This window comes from Punica granatum, chromosome 7 (assembly GCF_007655135.1).
Source record: "Punica granatum isolate Tunisia-2019 chromosome 7, ASM765513v2, whole genome shotgun sequence".
Classification (NCBI taxonomy): Eukaryota; Viridiplantae; Streptophyta; class Magnoliopsida; order Myrtales; family Lythraceae; genus Punica; species Punica granatum.
In genome coordinates this window covers 15,156,791-15,177,817 of record NC_045133.1, presented here as the reverse complement: position 1 = coordinate 15,177,817, position 21,027 = coordinate 15,156,791, and the positions used below count along the sequence as shown (strand labels likewise).

Sequence of the window (21,027 nt, the reverse complement as noted above, 5' to 3'; positions counted from 1 at the left end):
TGCCCCCTTTATTCCGCACTGAATTCCATCCTATCCTATTGTACTGTATAATAATACCACCTCCCGCCAAACAACAATTGAATTCCGACTGCATGTGGGCGGCACGACGGTCCTTTCCGACGGTCCGATTCCCCCTTCCTTCTTCATCTTCTTCCTCCTCCTCTCTTCGTCTCTCTCGGTTCAGATCTTCCCTTCCATGAGTCGCCCCCTTCAAAACCCACGAATCTAAAAAAACCCAACCATTCGCTTCTCTCTCTCGGTGTCTCGATGGGTACGCTAAGAAGGCTCTTTCTACCGACGTTTCTATGTCTGTCCGCCGTTCTACTTCTCGCCGCCAGCGCCGCCGATGCCGATGACTCCGCCGCTATGGCTGCCTTTCTCGCGGCACTGAGACCGGCACCCTCGGGGTGGTCGTCCTCCAAGGACTACTGCTCCTGGACCAACGTCGTCTGCAACTCCGGCTCCAAAAGGGTCACCGCCATCAACCTCGCCTCCGCCTCCGTCTCCGGCACCCTCCCGTCGGAGCTGTCCTCCCTCTCCGAGCTCCAAAAACTCTCCTTCCAGAAGAACTCTCTCGGCGGCGATTTGCCCTCACTCGCCGGCCTCTCCAACCTCCAGGAGCTCTACCTCGACAACAACAACTTCACCTCCATCACTCCCGGCTTCTTCAAGGGCCTTACCTCCCTCCAAACCCTCAGCATCAGCGAGAACTACGAGCTGGCCCCGTGGTCGATCCCCTCCGACCTAAGCGAGTCCACGAATCTCGCTACTATCTACGCCGACAACTCCAACATCGTGGGGACACTGCCCGATTTCCTCGGCACCCTCCCGAGCCTGGCGAACCTCAGGCTCTCCTACAACAATCTCACTGGGTCCATCCCCAGTTCCTTCGGCGGCTCGGCGATTAAGAACCTGTGGCTCAATAACCAGGCTGTGGGGCTCTCCGGCACCCTCAATGTGCTCTCTTCCATGACCCAGCTTTACCAGGTCTGGCTCGACAAGAACCAGTTCACCGGGTCGATCCCCGACCTCTCCAAGTGTGAGAGCCTGTTTGATCTCCAGCTCCGCGACAACCAACTGACCGGTATTGTCCCCACCAATTTGCTCTCTCTTAGCAGTCTGAAGAACGTGTCGTTGGATAACAATAAGTTCCAGGGTCCTGTGCCCGACAATCCTAACAACATTGAGCTTAGCTATGGTGTCAATAGCTTCTGTAATACTAAACCCGGTCCCTGCGACCCGCAAGTGACGACATTGCTCGAGATTGCTGGGGCATTAGGATACCCGACTGTGCTGGCTGGTTCCTGGGAGGGTAACGATGCTTGTAATGGGTGGAGTTTCATCACTTGTCAGGGAAAGAATGTGACTTCGGTGACCTTTGCGAAGCAGGGCTTTCCGGGGACTATTTCCCCCGCTTTTGCAAAGTTGACCTCGCTGAGGACTCTGCTTTTGAACAACAACATCTTGACTGGCTCGATTCCTGAGAGCCTGACCACCCTGCCCTCACTCCAGGTCCTTGATGTCTCGAACAACAACCTCAACGGATCAATACCAGTATTTCCAAGTACAGTAAAGCTGACCATATCAGGGAATCCTCTTCGGCGAATAAGCTCAGGTTCTGGAGGTAATGGGGGAATTGCTGAAGGGCCTAGCTCGAGCTTGGGCGGGGGTTCAACTGGCTCATCAAGCGGCTCCCCAGTGTCAACAGGAATGATTATCGGTGTGGTGTTTGCTGTCTTGGTTTTTGTCGGGGTCGTGCTGTTCGTGTTATACAAGTGTTGCTATGCGAACAGACTCTGCAGAAAATTTAGCCAGGTTGAACATCCCGAGAATGGGAAGGAATTGGTCACTAAGAATGGGACGGTGAATGGTATGAATGGGTTTGGTGCAGTTCCAAGCGAGCTTCACAGCCAGAGCAACGGCAACCATAGTGACCTCCCTGTCTTTGAAGGTGGAAATGTTGCGATCTCAATCCAAGTCCTAAGACAAGTAACAGGCAATTTCAATGAGGAGAACATCTTAGGGAGGGGAGGTTTTGGGGTGGTTTACAAGGGAGAACTGCATGACGGGACCAAGATCGCTGTTAAGAGGATGGAATCAGTGGCAATGGGGATTAAAGGGATGAACGGGTTTGAGGCTGAGATTGCTGTCCTTACTAAGGTTAGGCACAGGCATTTAGTTGCACTTCTCGGTTACTGCATTAATGGTAATGAGAGGCTTTTAGTTTATGAGTACATGGCACAAGGGACGTTAACTCAACACTTGTTCGAGTGGAGAGAGAGGGGCTTGCAGACCTTAACATGGAAGCAGAGGGTCACGATTGCTTTGGATGTCGCGAGGGGAGTGGAGTACTTGCATAGCCTTGCACCGCAAAGCTTCATTCACCGTGACCTAAAGCCGTCCAACATACTGTTAAGTGATGATATGAGGGCCAAAGTGGCTGATTTTGGACTTGTCAAGAACGTGCCTGATGGGAAGTACTCGGTCAAGACCCGTTTGGCTGGTACTTTTGGTTATCTTGCTCCTGAATACGGTGGTAAGTGAAATAAATTGAACTTTTATGCTTGCTGGGAATTATGTGAAACTTTATGAATTGATTAGATTTTTCAATATTGTCTAACCAAAAATATTTAGCTACTTCGCTCCTGATAAGATATTTTATCTATAACCGAAATTTCAAAGCTTCCAAATGGATGATTAGATGTTAGTTTAGTTTAGTTTAGTTTCTTTGGTAGAACTTCTGGAATGATTGCTGGTGATTTAGATGCTATTGGCCTTAAAGGAGCCAGTGAAATCCATCAGTCCGGCATCATGTTTTAGCCGGATTGCTTATGTTGGGGCTTATCAGTGGACCCCTTAGTTGTAAACTCGAAGTTGACTTGGATTGGTTCTGTTTCTTATCGCTTCATGTGATATGTTTGCACTCTAAATATGGTTTTTGATGTTGATCCTTTTTCCTGTTAAACAGCTACCGGCAGAGTGACCACGAAGGTCGATGTGTATGCTTTTGGAGTTGTTTTAATGGAGCTCATCACTGGGAGAAAAGCGCTTGACTATTCCGTACCCGACGAGAGGTCCCACCTGGTGACATGGTTCCGTCGTGTCCTGATCAACAAGGAGAATATCCCAAAGGCCATCGACCAATCCCTGAACCCCGATGAGGAGACAATGAAAAGCATCTACAAGGTGGCCGAGTTGGCGGGCCGCTGTACAGCACACAAACCTTTCCAGAGACCCGACACGGGCCATGCCGTCAACATCCTCGGCCCACTGGTGGAACAATGGAAGCTCACTCGCCATGAAGAGGAGGATGGCTTCGGGATCGACCTCCATTTGAGCCTTCCCCAGGCACTGCAAACATGGCAAGCTGATGAAGGGACCTCAAGAATGTTTAATAGCATGTCCTTCTACCAGACCAAGTTTTTTAATTCCTGCTAAGCCCTCAGGTTTCCCTGATTCATTCCATTCGTCGGACTGCCGGTAAAAGTTAAGGAAACAAGAAGTAGAAAATTGGTTTACTGATAATTGGAGACAGTCGAAAAGGTGATGAGTTGTTCGCGAAAGGCGATGAGTTGTTCGCGAAAAGTGGGTAAGCTGTTGGACCAGACGATGTCGTTTGAGGCTGTCGGAGGGGGGCCAAACGGCATCAATTGCGCCTTTCCTGCTCGAATGTCATGTCAAGGATGGCGTTATCTCCATCTCGTCATGAAGGTAAACGGAGTGGTATAATTGTTAGAGAGAATGTCAACGTTTATGAGAAATTTGTAACAAAAATTTGTCAGGGGCAAAATCGGTGACAAATTAATAAATAGAGAGCGACAGTAATAGTCTACTTTTATATTAACTACCGTTCAATTCAATTTTTAATATTAAATTCTCTCAACTATTCATTACTTTTTTTTCACAATTCAACATCACAATTATTACTTTTTCTCAACTATTCATTATTTTTTTCCAATTTTTTTCATAATTTAATAATACAATAATTACAACCATAAATAAATATAATTGTTTATAGTTGGAATTGAGTGATCCAAATAAAGCCTCATTAACTTTACATGTATTGCATGAATTTAAAACCTCTTTAACACATTTTGTGACAAGAATCAATACGATATCCAGACGAGATTAATCTCAAATAAAAGATCGAGGACGTCCGTAACTTTTTTGAAATATTATATATATATATATATATATGTGTGTGTGATTTCACATGACAATTAGTCACAAAGATAAGTATAGCACATTTTGTTAAAAAGTTTATATTTCTATTTAAATGTGGAGTTTTTAAAATATATTAAAATAATAAATCAAGCACTACGCGGATGAATAAAAGCATTGACACCATAACTAATTGTCATATTATATTCAACCAAAAAAAATTTGTCATGTTATAAATTCACATATTATATTACAAATAACTGGTGGGAAGAAAGAAGTAGAGGGGAGGGAATATAGAGAAAGTAACGATCAGCTGTGACCAATGCGGAGGTATTACAAGCAAGGTTGTTAGAATCGCGATTCTACCTAGAATCAATCGAGGGTCGTAGAATCGTGAATCGCGATTCGAATCGTGAATCGTAAGATTCTACTTGTAATTAAAAAAAAATATATATATATATATATATATATATGTAACATACTTTTCTGAGAAAAAAAATTAATTCTTGTTCATTCAAATAAAAACACAAACCAACAAATCAACAATAAGTCATATTGTGAGTGGAAATCCCTCCAGCAACTGATAGTACTTCAATGCTGAGTTGCTTGTATCCGATGCGAGAAATATAGGCCCAAGGAAATTGAATCAGATAAGCTACTGGAGAGAGAGATGTTTTGGTTTAGAAAGAGAATTAAATAAGTAAATGGAAAATTCTAGACAGAGCATACAAATGGAGCCATACTAGCACATATAACAGCAAATGACTTTGTTCATAGAATCATGATCAGATAAAGGAGGTTTACATTTTCCAGATCATCAACATATAAAAATCACAGGTCGAACAAGAGCCTCAACGAGAAATCTAAGTCTGATGCAGAGTCCGAGTTTAATGCCCTGATGGGAAGGCTGGACTCGATCGAAAAGGAGAATGCGTTCCTTAAATATGAGTTCTGTGTGCTGGAGAAGGAGGTCTCTATCCGGAATGAGGAGCTGGAGTACAACAGACGGGATGCAGAAGCGGCCCACCAGAAGCACCTCGAGAGCACCAGGAAGATCACCAAGCTAGAAGGGGAGTGCCAACGTACTCAGGTGACAACAAAGTGAATACGCATTACAAAGTATCATGAACAACTATCATCCCCCTCCTCCTCACCACCACCATCGTCATCATCATTATCATTATCATCATAACCATAGTTATCATAAACTAGGTTAGTGGGGAAAAGAAGTGGTTTTTCTTAACTTTCAAAAGTTCAAATTTGAAGTTACCCTCAAAACATGTGATTTTTTTTTTCGGAGTTGAAATGGCAGCAGCTTATCCAGAGGTAGAGCTACATTTTTAAAAAATTTGAGCTTACAATGAGCAGCAAATTGAGCTGCGAAACAAACTAAAGATTTGCTGGAAGGAAGCTTGTGGATGACAGCATTTCTTCTAAGTGGTAAATTGTATTTAGAAAAGCTCTTATTGGTGGTATTTTTACAAAGGGAAACTGAGGAACCGAAGATGGAACCCCGCGATGGCTGCGAGATGCTCCAGCATCGCCAAGCCAAGAACGGCCACTTCCCTGAGGATATTACCTCACATTTCCATTTCAATACATGTAATCATCAAAGACTCGAAGATTGCCATTTTGATATCGGAATGGGGGATACTCGTCATCTGCAGATAATGCTTCGGAATATTATGTGTGTCATTTCAAAGGGCAGAGGCTGATTTGATTTTGCAGAAAACCAAAAGGTTGATGACAGAGATTGAGATCCGGCCGTGTTTCCCCTTCACTCCAACTGAACAAAAGATCGAGAAAGTGACAAGAAATCAGAGAGAAATGCGAGGAAAAGTACCTGGAATGGAACTATCGAAGATTTCGTCCGCAACCGCAATCGAAGCTTGGACAAGCTAGCTTCTCGGAAGGAAAAGAGGAAGAACCGCAAGCTAGCTTCGAAGATTTCGTCGAAGACATTCGAAGGTCGAATTGGAAGGACTTCAGCAGGGGAGAAATTAGGGTTCGTGACAGGAAAAGAGGAAGAAGGGCGGGTGGGAGAGGGGTTTCGGGTTTGGGCTTTCGGGTCCAGGCTTCGGCCCGCTTATTGGGCCCGGACTTGGGCCGAATCCAGCCTGAACATAGAATCGCAGAATCGGCCCGATTCTGCGATTCTACGATTCAACACGCGATTCAGCTCCGATTCTACAATCCCGACTCACCTAGCTGAATCAGAATCGGTGATGCTCCTTGAATCGTAGAATCGTACGATTCTACGATTCGAATCGCGATTCTGACAACCATGATTACAAGAACAGCTAAGTGACAGCTCTCCAGGGGGCTCCCACTTACCTTTGTTCCACAAAACCACTCCTGTTTTTTTCTTATCACCACTTTGTTATATATATTTATTTATTTGTTGGTTTTATTACGTATCTCAAGAAGTGAAATGTTTCTTTGTCAGAATAATATTTCCTAATTGACAAAAAAAAAAGAAATATTCGTAACTACCAATAAGATTATTTCCCTAAATCAAGATTTCAGATTCGACTTTGTGGATGGAAAAAATACTTGATTGAGAGATATTTACCCCTTAGTGGACCGATCCGGCTCGAATTGAATTAATCGGGAATCCGTTAGATTTCCTTATACCAGAATACACAATGAAAAAAATACTACTAACTTAGGGCTCAATATATGTTGTCCCATGAGATTCTTCTCTGTCTTTTTTTAAAAATTAATGTGGTGATGAGCTTGCCGATCCATCTAGTCGACGAGTCAAACACAAGCCATTCATATTTAACGTGAAAAGTACACATAGGTAATTTATAGAACTTGATTGAGAGATATTTACCCCATAGTGGGCTGATTCGGCTCAAATTGGATTAGTTAGGAATCCATTAGATTTTCAAATACCATAATACACACCGAAAAAAATACTACTAATGTAGGGCTCAATATGTGCTGTCCCATGATATTCTTCTCTTCTTTTTTTTTTTTAATTAATGTGGTGATGAGATTGTCCGATCCATCTAGTCGATGAGTCAAACGCAAGCCATTCATATTTAGCGTGAAGAGTACACATAGGTAATATATCGAACTTGACCAATTTCTTCCACCATCGGAGCCTTTGCCTCCCCTTTCCATCCTTAGAAATTTACAATGGTGGATATAATGACAGGCCGAAAAGTAGAGGAGAGGGTGGGGCATTGTGCATGGATCAAAGTCAGAGACATATATTTATATAGCAAAATTGTACGTTGTTTCGATTATAAGAGATTTATTGCCATTGGGACAGATGAATGAGAAATAAAGGAAAATCGGAAATCCTGCAAATGAGAATTGATCTCGAATCTCTTGATTTCTAGCAAGAACGTGTGTCACTGTATTATATCCTCATTCCCGAAATCATGTTCTTTTATTTAACAAATTGGAGATAAGCACCACAAACCCAATAATGGAAAAGAAAAGAGAAAAATGAGTTTCGTCTCTTTGGCATTCCAAGCAAGAAAGGTAGCTAGGGAAAAAAGTTAAAGAAGTTCCAGAAGTTGGGACATCAACAAGACTGTGGGCTTAATAAAGTGAATGCTTGCACTTCCATTCACTTGTTAAATTAGTCCTTTTCATTGATTCTTTTCCAATTGTTTCGGCGAAATTTATTATCCTTGTGCCCTGTATTTATAAGGAAGGAAAAAATGTTTCGAAGTTTCGAATTGGATATCCAGCCTAAAGAAAAAATTTAATTGGATAGTTGAATACTTAAAATAATATTAAATAATCTTATATAATAATGACATAATAGAAAAATTAACAAGTTTTTACTGTATAGTGGGTCTTCTCATACCACATGGGGATACATAGATTGATTGTAAAGAAGAGTCGTCCGTTAGTTATTCCATTCTTGTGTGGAGTAATTTTTGTCAAGGAAAATGCATTCTAGAAAATTTAAAGTTGATTTCATGTCATTTGACAGTGAATTCCCATACAGGCATTTGTTTGTGAGTTTTGGATACTTATTTAATTTAAATTTCTTTTCAGTGGAAGCTAAGGACAAATGATTTTTTTTTTCCTGAATATTCATATTAGCACCAAATTCCAATTGTGTAAGGCCGGGACTATTTCAACAGTCAATTGAAGTCAATTGAAGCTGATCGACTAGGTTACCCCTTTTTTCTAACCATTCGAGTAATTATTATAATTGTTTGTCGTTGTAGAATTCCTTTTGTTCTTTTTCACTACACCATTGTAAGGTAAACATCAAGTCGGACCATTTAAAATTTTCTTCTTTAGTTGATTAATTGAATTTACAGGGCAAGATATGGTAATAAAGTTTGGAGTTACTCTAGTCTCTAGCTAATAACAGAGTTTTCAGATAAAACGTTAACATTAATTTTAGAATTAATTGAGTTTCATAGACCGGCCGTGGGATTATTATGGCCCTGGCCTGCTGGTAGTAGGCACAAATGAAAGCTTATCTTCTTGCCAGTCGGGGCCGAAATGTGATTTTACTAGCCATTCGAAGAAAGAAGAAGCTAGAGGCCGAAATGGATATATCATAATAAAAGAAAACGGTGAACTAAATAAATTGGGTGCCTATTGGAGGCTTTTCGAGCCCCCATCAAGCGCCTAAATGATGGAAATTGGGACACCATCCACCTTATCATTGTTGCTGGTGAGTGGGGGGCTAAGCGGCATGTCAATCATTTAACAAAAAAATTTAATGGAGGCGAACAACGTATGATAGATGTGGATCATATATAAAACGTTGTGACCTTACATAAATAAAATACGTGTTAGATCTAACAGAAGTCAAGAGGTACATGTTTCTGAGTCATTTATCAAAGACCAGATAAAACTCTAAGGTACATATCTAGAAAATGTAGACTTTGTTTAACTTTTTATTAATGTTTACTGAGAAAATGACAACATACTTGCATCGGGTAAATTACACAGACGGTACAAATTTTTTTACAAATGTAATACTTTGGTAAAAAATTAAAAATTTAACAATCAAGTGCAAATTTTTATCATTTCGTAACAATATTGTATATTCTGTCATCTTAAGGCTACTGACGTCAATGGTTGCAGATGTGGCTTCTTGTGTAGCTATTGACTCATCAAACATTGTTTATGTGGCTCCTACTTGGCGTTGAGATGTCATTTTGAATTAAAAATAAATAAAATAAAATACAAAATGAAACCAAAACAATAAATATGAAAAACTAAAAATATAATAAAAATATTAAAAATAAATGAAAAATAAAAACAAAGTTTTTAAAATTGAAATTAAATAAGTAAAACTAGAATATTAAAAAATAAAATAATTAAAACTAAAACTAAATTAACAAACAAAAACATAGAAATTTAAAAGGTGAAATTAAAAAAGAATATCTGATATTTTTCTCATAAAAAAAGCTTGAAATTTAAAGAGAGAGAAAGAGAGAGAGAGAGAGAGAATAATGATCAAAGATGGTTGAAGAGGTGCTCCCGCCAGCCACACCGCCCCCTATCGAAGTCGCGGGGGCGGGCTCAGACCCCACCAATGACCTTCATTAGGGTGCCCTTGCAGGACACCACCCTTGACGGATGTCGCTAGCACGGTTTGAGTATGCCGATGACCTTTGTCAAGGGTGGCGATCGAGATCTCGATTGAGATCTCTTAGTGATAGGGGTAGAGGCACCTCCGTCGGCCACCACTCCCTGATCGAGGTTGTCGGTGGGGTCTACCCCATCTTTGATTACAGTTCTCTCTTTATCTTCTTTTTTTTGTTTTTAAATTTCAGATTTTTTTATTTTCTGATAAAAATATAATATAATATTTTATTTTAATTTTAGTATTTATTTATTTATTTATATTTATTTTATATTATATTTTTAAGTTACTTCTAGTTTTAATTGTTTTTTAATTTCTAATTTGATTTATTTATTTTTAATTTTGAAAATTTTTATTTTATATTAATTTTTAATATATTTTTAGTTTTTCATATTTAATGTTTTGGTTTCATTTTGTATTTTTTTAATTTAAAATGACATGTCAATTAGACGCAAGAGCCAATTAACAACGTTTGACACGTCAACAGTCACGCATGAAGCCATATCAACAACCATTGACATCGTTACTCTCAAGTTAACGGAATGCACAATATTGTTGCTAAGTGAAAAAAATTTGCACTTGAATGTTACAATTTTTTAATTTCGTACCAAAGTGTTAAACTTGTAAAAAAGTTTGTAACATCTATGTAATTTACTCTACTTTTATCACCATTGATAACTTTCTTTGAATGTTTATAGAGAATATGAAAACATTCTTCTTTTTCGATCATCAAAAATTGTGAGAGATATCGCTCTCACAATTTTGGGGAGATCGAACGTTACAAGTTATTGTCCCTTCTCATTGGATGCTCACTTGCATTTTGAACGTATTTCTATTAAATAAGTGTAGTTGCAACGGGGGAGATTAGGAGTTAATGCTGGAAGATTTTTATTCATCTATCTTCATTAAATGCCTTTACCATTTTTAGAATTCTCTTTTTCCCATTATAATTGGGAAATAGCTAGTTTTATCTTCATTTTGAAAGAATTTCTATTTTTATAAGGACTATATAAAGCTCTATTTCTGATCAGAATGAGAACTATTGAATATTGAATGAAATTTTCTTGAGCAATTTCTATTTTTCTTATTCGAACAATTTGATTATTGAGTGGCGAAAATTCTCAATTATTATCAATCATCCTCAGTGGTAGATTCAGGATCCAAGGATCAGTGGGTGCAAATTATATGACCTGAATATTATCTATTTTTTAGTGACATATTAAAATTTAACGGTTAGAATAATAACTGATTTTCTATTAATATTTTGTTATAGTAAAACTTCAAATGATAATTAAAAAAATTAAAAATATGAAAAAAAAAAGCTTTTCACAATTGCTTTGCATTATTTCATATATTCAAGGTCCTTGTATACGAATCATCTCAGTTCAAATACTGTCAAATACACTTTCTCAGTAAAAGTAAGTAAAATAATTATTTTTTTATCATTTTCTATTTAAATTTGCAATTTATTCTTCACATTTGCTAAAAAGAATCTGTACAATTGTTTAGTGACGGACAAACATATAAAAATAAGTGTCATTTGATTTAAACTAGTTTTTTTGAGGTACTTTATTGTACAAGTAGATAGAAATAATAAAGTTAAATTTAATGGTATATAATAAACCAAATTAACAGTGAGAGTATAAAACTTGATTCAGAAGAGATAGAATAGGCATATAATTAGCAATTTAGCATTCCTTCTCAAAGAGTTTTAAATAACTTAGGCTTTCCCCCTTTTTGTTGTAAAACGTCATAGAGGGGATTGGGAGAAGGCGATAAACGATGGTGCTAGGTTCTCAATAGATAATTGAACATTTCTGTATTTGACAACACAGTCTGACCTTTTTGGCTTTTGAAAAAGAAACAGGATACGAAGCGAGTTCAAAATTATATTTTTACCCCCATTTAATTCAAAATTGCAAAGCAGATTAAAAAAATGAAGATAAAATATAAAGTATTAATCTTAAATCATCAATAATCAAGTGGGGTCAGTTGATTCCATTTTTCCTCATTTACATCCGTCCTTATTCATCATTAAGTGTGCCGAATCAAACAATTATTCTTACTTGTGGCGATTTATCTTATAAAGTGAATCCAAGAGATTCTATCTTCTACAGTTCTTCCTTATCAATTTTCCAATCTAGTCAAACCATGCCCCGAAGAAGTATGTCTTATTCGACAACCGCTCTCGGTTTGAAAATATTCACCATTGAAGGCCAACGTTTCTTTGAGCTCAACAAACTAATTGACATGATCCAGACGAGTTTTGTTTTAAGGAAGAATGTTAAAAAATGAGAAATCCATTTTTTCGTTGAAGGCCTTCCAGACTTCTCGGTAATAGTCAAGAGTCTTTTTTAGGGTTGTTTCGCATTTGCTTCATAACTTATAATTTCCACCTTTCAAATACAGATGCAATCTAGGTGTGATTACACATAAAAGAAAACTTTTTCATGTTTGAAATGTCTCAGTAATCTTTCTAGATCGTAACAATTATAGAATTGAGTCAAATGAGTTTTTTATTTCGATTCCATTACAAGTCATAGAATTTTTTTTTATCAATTTCCTAAATTTTTGAAACTGGTTGGATTTCTTTTTTTCTTTTTTTTTTACCACTGGATTTTTTTTATTAACTTTCTTCATTCATGAAAACGTATTATTTTCAGAGAAGGAAACACAAAAGAAGGGTACCCATTCGGGGAAATTTTGATTATATAGGACTGAAACCCCACTTTTTTCACATGAAAGCAAAATGTTTTTCATACTTATTTTCAAGCAAGAAAGCCGGAGGTTGATTAGGCGAAAACAAAACCAGATCACCGCGGCACCAATTTTGGGAGAAGAAAGGAACGGCGGCGGACGCGCTTAACCGGCAAAGAGGGAAATAGATACTTCACCCATTTAATATTTTAATAATCTATTTTAAGAAGTTATCCGATTGAGGGACGGAATAGGTCCATGATAATATAGTCGATTACAAAATAAACATAGTCGACTATGTTATATTTTCAATTGATTATGTCATCGGACCGGTTTTTTCCGAGATTGGATAAATTTCAAATCACATAATATTCATGAACATGCCACATGTGTTCACACACATTGAATTTTCAGTAGATGCTGCATGAATTCAAGACCTCTTTAGCACACTTTGCAACCAGAATCAAGGCGATACCCCCAACGAAATTAATCTTTGGCAAAAGATTGAGGATTCTGTAACTTTTTTGAAATATCACATATATATATATATATATATCGTAGGGTACTCGAAGGATGGATTTTATCCCCTACTATATATATATATATATATATATATATAAGTGTGGATTTCACATGACAATTAGTCACAAAGATAAGTATAGTACATTTTGTTAAAAAATTGATATTTCTATTTAATTGTGGAGTATTTGAAAATATATTAAAATAATAAATCAAGCACTGCGCGTTTGAATGAAAGCATTGACACCATAACTAACTGTCATATCATATTCAACAAAAAAAAAATTGTCATGTTACAAATTCACATATTATATTGCAAATAATTGGTGGAAAGAAAGGGGGAGAGATGAGGGAATATAGGGAGAGTCACGATCAGCTGAGACCGACGCGGAGGTATTACAATAACAGCTAAGTGACAGCTCTCCGGTGGGCTCCCACTTCCCTTTGTTCCAACAAACCACTCCTGTTTTTTTCTTATCACCACTTTATTATATTTATTTATTTGTTGGTTTTATTATGTATCACAAGCAATGAAATGTTTCATCGTCAGAACAATATTTCGTAATTGACAAAAAAAAGAAATACTCGTAATTACCGATCAGATTATTTTTTTTAAGTAAAATTTCAGGTTCGACTTTATGGATAGAGAAAATCTTTGATTGAGAGATATTTACTCCTTAGTGGGACGATCCGGCTCGAATTGAATTAGTCGGGAATCAATTGGATTTTCAGATACCATAAAACACACCAAAAAAAAATTACTAACTTAGGGCTCAATATATGTTGTCCCATAATATTCTTCTCTCTCTCTCTTTTTTAATTAACATGGTAATGAGCTTGCTGAATCCATCTAGTCGATGAGTCAAACACAAGCCATTCATATTTAGCGTGAAGGGTACACATAGGTAATTTATCGAACTTAACCCTATTTCTTCCACCGTTGGAGCCTTTGCCTTCCCTCTCCATCCTTAGAAATTGACAATGGTGGATATAATGACAGGCCGAAAAGTGGATGAGGGGGTGGGGGGAACAAGAGCCTAACTAATAGAGTAAATTGTACCGGTATTTCAAAATATTACTAGTTTTTAAAATAATTTTGTTATTTTTTTCTAAATTTTTTCTTTTTTATTTTATTTTTTTCTATATTTTTATTGAACTTTTTCAAATTTTATTTTCTCTTAAATGACGTGCCGCACAATGATTGGTTCCACGTAACAAAAGTGACATATAGGACGCGCCACGTCAGTAAAATGTTAATGGCGTCGGAGGCAATTGACGAAATATACTACATTGAAACGGTTTTGAAACTTTTTGTACCAACAAGTTATCAAAAAAATATTTTGAAATATTCATGAAACCTTATGGACTATCAGTGCAATTTACCTGACTAATAACATCAGACATTAAGAACGAGTAATTATGTCTTCGTGAGTCAGTAATTCCAGGAAAGAGTATGGTGCGTTTGGTTTCAGAATTAAAGTAATTTTGATTTTGATTGTGGAAAAGAACAAATGAGATGAGATTATAAATTTGACTTGGGAAACTTGTGTTTTTATTATGTAGTGTGTTGAGTTAAAGTTAAAGTTAAAATTTTTAACTCTTAATCCAAATGGGTCGATAATGTTCGACTTCCTTGCTTAGTAGCTGCAGAACCGATTCTTCTATTGTCAAATACTAACTCTGTGTTGTCAATTTCTTTCTCTTTATCTAATTCTTTTTACTCAGCAATAAAAAAAATAAAATAAAACAGTGCAAGTTATGTTGGCATGCATCTCATCACACGGCAGGTTAGCAAATTATCATCATGATGTAATAATTGTTTTTTTATGAGTTCATATAAATTTATAATATATAAATGTTATCACAAAATCATAATGTGAAGACTTATCTGGGTTAATAGTAGTTAGCCGTAATACCTTTCTTTTTTCTTCTTTTCAAATACATATATGAATACTGAAAAATAAGCAATGTTCTGATAAACTTATATGACTTTGTTATTGAAGATGGTTATTGATAATGTTAGTACATCAAACAAATATTGGCTTGAAGACATTATACTTATGGAAGCTAGGACCACTAAGGAACTTTTCTTTTTCAGTAGAATGCTCAATTAGGATTTGAGATAGTCCCGTCCCGTACTTGTTGCATAATTTAAGTGGAGTTAAAGGCATGTGCATCTTTTGTAGTGTACATATAGATTCATTGTTATCTTTGTTTCAAAAACGTATTAACGTGTCATTTACTCATTGAGGTAGCTCAAATCACTAAATCAACGATTGCTGGTATGCACCGCATTTGTAGGTAGGTTGCGGTCTTGTTTGGTCTTGTCGGAATAGGCTTGACTTATTTGAAATGTAAGAAATTCTCATTTTGAAATTAGCTACGAACAACGAAATTATAAAGAAATATCTCATGAAAGAAAATATTAGATGAGATTAATACATATACTTTATTATACGACTTTCTAATCTAATATACTCGTAAATACTGTAGGTTAAAGTTCCATCTAATATTTGTTCGATAAAACAATGACAAACACCGATATATAACGGGATTATGTCTCCATTCGCTATTTATTTTCCCCTTCACACCAATAAGGAAATAAGAAAACCCGGCCAATGAATCGCGACACGTCAAAACATTCCTTTTTTTTTTTTTTTGATGAAGCCTTTATACTCCTAACTGAGTTCCATCCTATCCTATTGACTGTATAGCAATACCACCTCCTCCCACAAAACCCAACTTTTTTTTTTTTTCATTACGAGGGAGACTCATTTATTAAAATAAAAATTTTAAATATTTAATAAAAAATATAAATAATTTTATTAAATATTAAATTTATAACATTTTGATCATAATGTGAGAGGTGCGTCGCTGCTATACCTCTCCCGATCTGCAAAACCACCAAACACAACTGTATTCGGACTGTATGTGTGCGGCACGACTGTTCTTTTCCTGCACCCGGCTCACAATAGCCTAAGTTCCGACGAGCGCATGGGACCCACCCTCAGAACCTCGGTTCCCCTACACCCGGGTCAAATAGAATCTGCCCTGTTTTCCCTTCCTTCTTCATCTTCTTCCTCCTCCTCTCTCCGCCACTCTCGGTTCAGATCTTCCCTTCCATGACCTGCCCCCCCTTCAAAACCCACAAATCTAAAAAACCCCAGCCATTCACTTCTCTCTCTCTCTCTCTTTCTTTCTCTGTGTCTTGATGGGTACGCTAAGAAGGCTCTTTCTTCCGACGTTTCTATTTCTGTCAGCCGTTCTACTTCTCGCCGCCAGCACCGCCGCTGCCGATGACTCCGCCGCCATGGCTGCCCTTCTCGCGGCACTGAAACCGGCACCCTCAGGGTGGTCGTCCTCCAAGGACTGCTGCTCCTGGACCAACGTCGTCTGCAACTCCGGCTCCAAAAGGGTCACCGCCATCAACCTCGCCTCCGCCTCCGTCTCCGGCACCCTCCCGTCGGAGCTGTCCTCCCTCTCCGAGCTCCAAAAACTCTCCTTCCAGAAGAACTCTCTCGGCGGCGATTTGCCCTCACTCGCCGGCCTCTCCAACCTCCAGGAGCTCTACCTCGACAGCAACAACTTCACCTCCGTCCCTCCCGGCTTCTTCAAGGGCCTTACCTCCCTCCAAACCCTCAGCATCAGCGAGAACCACGAGCTGGCCCCGTGGTCGATCCCCTCCGACCTCAGCGAGTCCACGAATCTCGCCACTATCTACGCCGACAACTCCAACATCGTGGGGACACTGCCCGATTTCCTCGGCACCCTCCCGAGCCTGGCGAGCCTCAGGCTCTCCTACAACAATCTCACTGGGTCAATACCCAGTTCCTTCGGCGGCTCGGCGATTAAGAACCTGTGGGTCAATAACCAGGCTGTGGGGCTTTCCGGCACCCTCAATGTGCTCTCTTCCATGACCCAGCTTTACCAGGTCTGGCTCCACAAGAACCAGTTCACAGGGCCGATCCCCGACCTCTCCAAGTGTGAGAGCTTGTTCGATCTCCAGCTCCGCGACAACCAACTGACCGGCATTGTCCCCACCAATTTGTTCTCTATTAGCAGTCTGAAGAACGTGTCGTTGGATAACAATAAGTTCCAGGGTCCTGTGCCCGAGAATCCTAACAACATTGAGCTTAGCTATGACGGTGTCAATAGCTTCTGTAATACTAAACCCGGTCCCTGCGACCCGCAAGTGACGACATTGCTCGAGATTGCTGGGGCATTAGGATACCCGATTGTGCTGGCTGGTTCCTGGGAGGGTAACGATGCTTGTAATGGGTGGAGTTTCATCACTTGTCAGGGGAAGAATGTGACTTCGGTGACCTTTGCGAAGCAGGGCTTTCCAGGGACTATTTCCCCGGCTTTCGCAAAGTTGACCTCCCTGAGGACTCTGCTTTTGAACAACAACAACTTGACTGGCTCGATTCCTGAGAGCCTGACCACCCTGTCCTCACTCCAGGTCCTTGATGTCTCGAACAACAACCTCAACGGGTCAATACCAGTATTTCCAAGTACAGTAAAGCTGACCACATCAGGGAATCCTCTTCTGGGAAAGAGCTCAGGTTCTGGAGGTAACGGGGGGACCGCTGATGGGCCTAGCTCGAGCTCGGGCGGGGGTTCAACTGGCTCATCAAGCGGCTCCCCAGTGTCAACAGGAATGATTATCGGTGTGGTGTTTGCTGTCTTGGCTTTTGTTGGGGTCGTGTTGTTCGTGTTATACAAGTGTTGCTATGTGAACAGACTCTGCAGAAAATTTAGCCGGGTCGAACATCCTGAGAATGGGAAGGAATTAGTCACTAAGAATGGGACGGTGAATGGTCTGAATGGGTTTGGTGCAGTTCCAAGCGAGCTTCACAGCCAGAGCAGCGGCGACCATAGTGACATCCCTGTCTTTGAAGGTGGAAATGTCGCAATCTCAATCCAAGTCCTAAGACAAGTAACAGACAATTTCAATGAGGAGAACATCTTAGGGAGGGGAGGTTTTGGGGTGGTTTACAAGGGAGAACTGCACGATGGTACCAAGATCGCTGTTAAGAGGATGGAATCAGTGGCAATGGGGAGTAAAGGGATGAACGAGTTTCAGGCTGAGATTGCTGTCCTTACTAAGGTTAGGCACAGGCATTTAGTTGCACTTCTCGGTTACTGCATTAATGGTAATGAGAGGCTTTTAGTTTATGAATACATGCCACAAGGGACGTTAACTCAACACTTGTTCGAGTGGAGGGAGAGGGGCTTGCTGGCCTTAGCATGGAAGCAGAGGGTCACGATTGCTTTGGATGTCGCAAGGGGAGTGGAGTACTTGCATAGCCTTGCACAACAAAGCTTCATTCACCGTGACCTAAAGCCGTCCAACATACTGTTAAGTGATGATATGAGGGCCAAAGTTGCTGATTTTGGACTTGTCAAGAACGCGCCTGATGGGAAGTACTCGGTAGAGACCCGTTTGGCTGGTACTTTTGGTTATCTTGCTCCTGAATACGCTGGTAAGTGAAATAAATTGAGCTTTTATGCTTGGTGGGAATTATGTGAAACTTTATATTGATTAGATTTTTCAATATTGTCTAACCAAAAATATTTAGCTATTTCGCTCCTGATAAGATATTTTATCTATAACCGAAATTCCGAAGCTTCCATATGGATGATTAAATGTTAGATTAGTTTAGTTTCATTGGTAGAACTTCTGGAATGATTGCTAGTGATTTTAGATGCTATTGGCCTTAAAGGAGCCAGTGAAATCCATCAGTCCGGCATCATGTCCATGCCAGATTGCTTATGTTTGGGCGTTATGAACCCCTTAGTTGTAAACTCGAAGTTGACTTGGATTGGGTCTGTTTCTTCTAGCTTCATGTGATATGTTTGCACTCTAAATATGGTTTTTGATGTTGATCCTTTTTCTTGTTAAACAGCTACCGGCAGAGTGACCACGAAGGTCGATGTGTATGCTTTTGGAGTTGTTTTAATGGAGCTCATCACAGGGAGAAAAGCGCTTGACGATTCCGTGCCCGACGAGAGGTCCCACCTGGTGACATGGTTCCGTCGTGTCCTGATCAACAAGGAGAATATCCCAAAGGCCATCGACCAATACCTGAACCCCGATGAGGAGACAATGGAAAGCATCTACAAGGTGGCCGAGTTGGCAGGCCACTGTACAGCACGTGAACCTTTCCAGAGACCCGACATGGGCCATGCCGTCAACATCCTCGGCCCACTAGTGGAACAATGGAAGCCCACTCGCCATGAAGAGGAGGATGGCTACGGGATCGACCTCCATTTGAGCCTTCCCCAGGCACTGCAAAGATGGCAAGCTGATGAAGGGACCTCAAGAATGTTTGATAGCATGTCCTTCTCCCAGTCCCAGTCGAGCATTCCTGCTAAGCCCTCAGGTTTCCCTGATTCATTCCATTCGTCGGACTGCCGGTAAAAGTTAAGGAAACAAGAAGTAGAAAATTGGTTGACGGATAATTGGAGACAGTCGAAAAGGTGATGAGTTGTTCGCGAAATGTTACAGACAGGTGGGTAAGCTGTTGGACCAGAGCAGGTGGCCAAGTAGGGGCAGAGTACCTGCTATTTTGTTTTCCACGATTAACCGTATTTAATTTTTTCTTTTTTCTTTTGCTGCTACATATATCTTTTTCTCATTCTATATTGTATATTGGTGTCTTATCTTGGATTCTTTGATAGTATACATTGGTTGGTTTGTTAATGGTGGAGAGGTGATATTAAGGCAAGGGGAAAACAAGATTGCACGAAATTTCCTCGCTGTTATTATGATTAAGACTTGTGCGATTTGATATTCTTCTACATTCGGGTTTGCCGGTTCGATATTGGAAGTGGCAACAGTTTATCTGATTCTGGCAATAGCGTTATGAGGTGGGGCCGTGGATCCCGAATTTGCTAGACAACTTCCCTCCACTTGTAATATGTTTGTATTTCTGAACAAGAAAGTTTACATGTTACATTATTTCCAGGAGAAAGATAGCATCATAGGATTCTGCAGTCGCCAGAAAAGGTGCGTTGGCTCCTTTTGTCACAAAGATATTGTATTATGGATTGGAGGTTTCTTTGGTGATAGAATGTGACCTGTGGGTGGTTGACTCTGTGCGTCTATGAGGGGGAGTGAGAGAGAGAGAGACACTATATTATCTTACTTGCTCATGTCTATCAGATCACTCATTGTCATGAGATCATCCAAACCTACTTGTTTTAATTCTAGATGACTTCTCATATGGTGATATAACATTAGATATTGATGCTGCAGCAACAGCAAAGCAAGAATTGAGAATTGTGATGGTGAGAGCTTGATCGAACCATGGCCACGTAGTAGTCGATGTAAGAAGAGAAAACGAAATATGGGAAATCCCACGTATCCAATTGAAAATCTCTTGCTTTTAGATCGAGAATACATAGTACTATACTAAATGGGTTTTGCTTATTTTAATGATCATATAGTTTAACTGCTTAAGAACTCACACTAGGTCTTGCATTGTCACATATATTTTTATGTAAAATTATTATTTAGTAATAATATTATAAGAAGCAATCAGGTGCGGTTACCAACGTCACATGGTAGGAAAGAGGAGGAGAAGAGAAATGGATGGCATGTTGTGGTTTTCAGAAAGAAAATGCATGGAAGGTGGGAGCTTTAGATTGACTCTATTGATTGCACATGCTGTGGGGACACTCCTCCCGCCCCTCCTTGTCTGAACATTGTGTTTTGTGGGCAAAGCAACCTTTTCCTCTGATTCAAATATGTGCCTGTGTTTATGTTTTTATAGATATACAGAACGATAATCATTCCTGTTGAGAATGGGGAGTCGACTCAGTAAATTAATTGAGATCAACTGTTTGTTCACACAGTTGGTAACAAGTAACAAACTGTGTAACAGTTTGTGGGCAAAGTAACCTTTTCCTTCCTTGTCTCAAATCACTTGTGTAACAAACATAACGTTCTAAATTAATTGAGATCAACTTATTAATTGCTTGAGAAGCTGTTTGTAACTTAAATTATAAAAATAACGGAAAAATGTACAAAAACTCCCATTGTGATTAGCGATCGGGATAAATTGGATCATGTA

At 39.4% G+C, this 21,027-nt stretch overlaps 2 protein-coding genes and 1 long non-coding RNA gene across 3 annotated transcripts; 2 read left to right on the top strand and 1 right to left on the bottom strand.

The window, feature by feature from the left end:
• On the top strand, positions 1 to 3,893 carry LOC116215729 (receptor-like kinase TMK4). Its single transcript, XM_031551565.1, is given in 3 exon segments — positions 1 to 2,536; positions 2,969 to 3,420; positions 3,422 to 3,893. Coding segments are annotated over 3 exon segments (2,784 nt in total). The 5' UTR covers positions 1 to 267; the 3' UTR covers positions 3,485 to 3,893.
• A 941-nt stretch (positions 3,894 to 4,834) lies between these two features.
• On the bottom strand, positions 4,835 to 6,201 carry LOC116212720. The gene is made up of 2 exons (XR_004157901.1): positions 6,005 to 6,201; positions 4,835 to 5,224 (listed from the first exon to the last, which is right to left on the bottom strand). It is a non-coding gene; the product is annotated as an uncharacterized LOC116212720 (long non-coding RNA).
• A 9,687-nt stretch (positions 6,202 to 15,888) lies between these two features.
• LOC116213787 (receptor-like kinase TMK4) lies at positions 15,889 to 19,753 on the top strand. Its single transcript, XM_031548848.1, has 2 exons — positions 15,889 to 18,435; positions 18,859 to 19,753. Exons 1-2 carry the CDS (start codon positions 16,164 to 16,166, stop codon positions 19,371 to 19,373), a joined length of 2,787 nt encoding a protein of 928 aa, XP_031404708.1. The 5' UTR covers positions 15,889 to 16,163; the 3' UTR covers positions 19,374 to 19,753.
• The last annotated feature ends 1,274 nt before the right edge of the window (positions 19,754 to 21,027 follow it).